General features: G+C 38.2%; 1 protein-coding gene across 1 annotated transcript; it reads left to right on the top strand.

The window, feature by feature from the left end:
- The first annotated feature begins 965 nt into the window (after positions 1-965).
- LOC150033259 (uncharacterized) lies at positions 966-1,553 on the top strand. The gene is made up of 2 exons (XM_090306347.1): positions 966-1,222; positions 1,400-1,553. The coding sequence occupies exons 1-2, from the start codon at positions 966-968 to the stop codon at positions 1,551-1,553; spliced, it is 411 nt and encodes a 136-aa protein (XP_090162473.1).
- Positions 1,554-4,906: the final 3,353 nt, after the last annotated feature.

Genomic DNA, 4,906 nt, shown 5'->3' on the forward strand with positions numbered 1-4,906 from the left:
GACTTGGCAATAAAGTTGGTTTGATAGTAAGAAGTTACTAAAAGTGGGTTTGGAGCATTACAAGATAGTATGTGTTCTCTTGCATGGGCAATGAGTTAACTAGCTTTAGGGAGTACGAGTAATCCAAGCTAGGACTTATGAATCAAGAAGGTTTTATCGTTAAAAAAAAATGACTTAAACGATCAATTACGGTTATTACGAGGTTATGAAAATGTGTTATCAATTGACTTATGCTTTAGCATCCAGAGACATCAAAACCTCATTTTCAAGGGAAATTCCGGACTCCTTCGCAGCGGGGTCTAAGTAATGATATGTGATTGTTTCAAGCCTAAAGAATAATATGAGGATGGCTCAAGCAAGTTTTATAGCCCATGACAACATAGAGCCTCATGATGAGTTTCTCATGAATGTGAGACTTAATTAGACAGAGTTATTCTAAGACATGTAAACCCTAGGAAAGACATTACAGTTGGTGCTTCTAGAGTAGAAGCAGTTTTTAGTTGACTAGATTTATTCTGGTACGTATCTTCAGATGACACATTATATAGTATGACCAATTTCTTCACTGCACATATAAAGTTTTCCCAGTGACAAAATGGTAAGTTCAAATGTATGTTTTTAGTGGATAAGACTTTCTTAACTTCATGACCATTTTCACAGTTCTCAGCTCGGTCGTGTAGAAGTGTTGGTGATTTTCAACATCTTAAGTTTCATAGTTATTTATGGAAGGGGTTGTTACACCTCTTTTGGTACTAGTTTTAGCTATGTCAAACGATGACCCTCGTTTTGAATCTAGTTTTTTTGAAGAGTATTCACTTAGCATTAGGTACTCGATTGGATTTTGGTACAATTTTTTTCACCCATAGACTGATGGTCAAATAGAACGTCTGAATCAGATATTGGAAGATATGTTGGGCGCTTGTGCACTAGAGTTTTCAGGGAGTTGGGACTCTCACCTGTATTTAATGGAATTCGCATATAATAATAGTTATCAGCCTGCCACTGGCACATTGCCATTTGAGGCCCTATATGGAAAAAGTTGCAAGTCTCCAGTATGCCAAGGTGAGGTTGATGAGAGGAAGTTGTTAGGACCTGAATTGGTGCAGACCACGAATGAGGCATTACAGAAGATTAGGGCTCGTATGCAACAATCTCAGAGCAGACAGAAAAGCTATGCCGATGTAAGACGTAAGGACTTGGAATTTGAGACTGATGTGAAAGTGTTCTTAAAAGTGGCACCCATGAAAGGTATTATGAGGTTTGGCAGGAAAGGGAATCTGAGTCTGATGTTCATTGGGCCTTTCGAGGTCTTGGAGTAAATTGGCCCCGTAGTTTACCGTTTGGCTTTGCCCCCAGCATTGTCTTCAGTTCATAATGTATTCCATGTTTCGATGTTAAGGAAGTATGTGACAGATCCATCCCTCGTAGTCGACTACGAGCCCTTACAGTTGAATGATAACTTGAGCTACGAGGAGAATCCCATAGAGATTCTTGCCAGAGAAGTAAAGACATTGCGCCATCGGGAAATTGCTTTTGTGAAAGTTCTATGGTAGAACCACAAGTTCAGGGAAGCCACCTTGGAGCGAGAGGATGAGATGAAGGCCTAGTACCTGGAGCTTTTTCAAGGATGAACTTTCGAGGACGAAAGTTCTTTGAGGGGGGAAGAATGTAACATCCCACACCTTTTTATTTATTTATTGGTTTAGAAAAAGAGAATAAGACCATTTAAACCTATTTTGTAAAACTGAGGGACTAAAATGGGGAAATTGAAACCACAAAGACCAAATGCACATATTCTTTAAAACGCTGTGTAACATCTCACACCTTGTTATTTATTTATTAATAATGTAAAACTTTTCCCTTTTCAGTAATTGTCTTTAGCTGAAGGGCATGTTAGGAATTTTGAATTTAAAGTATAAGTGCGATTATTTAAGTGTTGTCATGGAATTTATTAAAAAATTATTCAATTTGAAAGGTTATGGCATGAATTAATTATTTTTGGAAAATGGAAAGGAATAAAAAAGTATAAAGTGGGTTAAGGAAAGGATTTAATTAGAATTATACTATTTTCCTTTTATTATTATTATTATTTTTATTATTTTATTATTATCATTATTATTCTTCTTATTATTATTATTATTATTTTTAAATAAAAGGGACACCCCCTTCTCCGTCACGCGAGCCCCCCCTCCGTTTTCTGCTTCCACGGGGCCTCACTGCGCCGCGCCTCTCAGCAGTTCTATCGCCACCGTTCGTGGGTTTCGGCTGGCCAGATCCCGCCGGTCAGACACGCCGCTAGTCACCCAACTCTCCAGACTGTTGTCGCCCGAGCCCAAGCTGGTCTCCACCGCCGATCGCCGTGTAAGCTTCTGCCTAGCCGACTCCTTCGCCGTACGTCCGCCACTCTCAGCCCGATCAGATTCGAGCCGCTGACATCTTCCTCTACCCAAATCCAAGCCGAGTCTCTCCTCCACCGCCCACCGCATCACTGGCAGCTTCTTCCAGCGCCGCCAACCCTGTTCGTCGCCAGGACCTGCCTACACCACTAGACTTGTGTTTTGAGTAAGCGATTGATTATTTTTTGGCAAGATTTTGGTTGATCTAGTTTGATTACCCATTTGGCTTTTAGGTTAAAAATTTGTTATCTCTATATTTGGAATCCAGATCCAAGTTTGGAGTACTTCGGAGTGCACAGCATGCTGTTTAGTGGATTCGAGTTCGTTCGACAAGTATTTTTGGTAAGCGTTGTGACCCTTGTTGTTGATTGTTAGGCACCTTTTGGTTGTCGGACTGATGAAGATTTTGGTATTAGTTTCTCGAAGGTTCCAAGTCGTCGTCCTTTGGGTTCTAAAATCTGCTAAGAGGAACTTTTGAGTCGAAATCTCGCGAGTGTTGGTTGATCAAGTTTCGTTGGGTAAGTTCATTCGTGATCCCAAAATTTAATTCGTATGTATGGATCTTGGTTCCAAGAATTTAAAATTAGTATTATGTCTGTATTAGGGGACTTAATTCAAGGTTTATTTTGTTGAAGAGCATTAGTTTGGATTAATATCTGAACTTGACTTCGAGGAAAGTAATCTTACTACTGGAACTGCCCACGGGCCAGGCTTTAGTTGTATGCTAGCATGATAAGTGTATGTTATGGTAAATGTTAGCATGTTGATTGACAGTATGACCTGAATTAAAGTATGTTCTGGCATGAATTCTAATTTGTTTACATACATACCAAAGTGCTTGATCGTTAGTATGTGATAGTATGTGTTTTCATATGTCGATTTCTAATTTGCTGGTGTTGAGGCATACTTGCATGTTGTGGATTTATGATATAAGTTATACATGGATGATGTATAATATGTTATTAAGAAATATGTGTATGTGATGAAGCCATGGTATCAAGGATTTTTATGTATGTTTTAGAACTGTACAATGTTGAATCATAGCACGTTAAGACTGTGAATATCCTATTGATTAGTTAGATGCTCACTAGTTTGTGTTGCCTTCAGGATTCACCAGTTTGTGTTTCCTTCGGGATTCACTAGTTTGTGTATCCTTAAAGATTCACCAGTTTGTGTATCCTTCAAGATTCACCAGTTTGTGTTTCCTTTGGGATTCACCAGTTTTGTGTTTCCTTCGGGATTCACCAGTTTGTGATTCCTTCGGGATTCACCAGTTTGTATTTCCTTCGGGATTCACCAGTTTTGTGTTTCCTTCGGGATTCACCAGTTTTGTGTTTCCTTTGGGATTCACCAAATTTGTGTTTCCTCCGGGATTCACCAATTTTGTGTTTCCTTCGGGATTCACCAGTTTTGTGAGCATACTTAACTACAATAGGATAGGACTCAGTCTCTCATCTGTTACATGTATTTATGTGCCATATGCGGGTATCTAAAGGACATAGATGCCTAGCCTGACCCCAGTGGTGGGGCTACTTACTGAGTACTTTATACTCATTCTTTCTTGTGTTGATGTTTCAGGTAAAGGTAGAGATACACTGGCGATGGCGCAGCGGAATTCATGATCGAGCCACTGGGACTAGTTTTTACGCTTCCGCATCATGAGATTTAGAGTTCTTTTCATGTTTCTCTTAATGTTTAGTTTTGATGTTTGGAACTTATTATTAAGAATTGTTTTTCATATGTATTTATTAACCTTTATGATTTATGGGTACCTTATTAATTTTTTTTTTTAACAATTGCATTTAATAAATGTCTTTTGAACTTCTCTTGTTTTAATTAGGATTTATTTCAAATAACTGAGCATCATTTTAAATTCTTTGCATGCATTTATTTTAGTAACGGCCTTACCTAAGTCCTAGAGGGTCGGGTTGTTACAGTTGGTATCAGTGCCCACGTTTTGAGTTCATTAGACTAACTTACTATGTAAGTCTAGACTGTCCCTGTGGCCCATGACTGGATTCCTTGTCATCGCCAGGTACGTCTTATCAATTACAAGTTTTATGATAGTTGTACATTAAAATATTTGTTTGGCTTAAATGCACCAGTTATGTTTTAATGCTATGTCAGTGACTCGTTAGAAGTTATTATAAGAGGATTATCAGGTATGAAACTACAAAAGGAGAAAAGTAAAATAGAGTAAATTATGAGGTCACTCGGTACTAGTTAATCTCATGGAAATTATGTTGAACTAACAAACATACGCCTCGGTTCAGAGATGCTAAAGGTTGATGAAACTACGTAGAGTTATGACAATTTAGGAATGAAGGTATTTAAATGTTTAAGCCAATGAATAAAATTGTCGAGACAAGAATTGATCAAGGACTAATGTTATGTTTTTGTGTTGGATAGTGCAATCGGTGGCAGCATAAATCCACAGGCCAGTACTCAAGTATAAGGTTAAAAGTTGTTTTATGAATAAGGAGGAAAAGAAAAAGACTCTATAAATTTAT

This window comes from Benincasa hispida, chromosome 10, assembly GCF_027475165.1.
Source record: "Benincasa hispida cultivar pf3 chromosome 10, pf3_genome.v1.1, whole genome shotgun sequence".
Classification (NCBI taxonomy): Eukaryota; Viridiplantae; Streptophyta; class Magnoliopsida; order Cucurbitales; family Cucurbitaceae; genus Benincasa; species Benincasa hispida.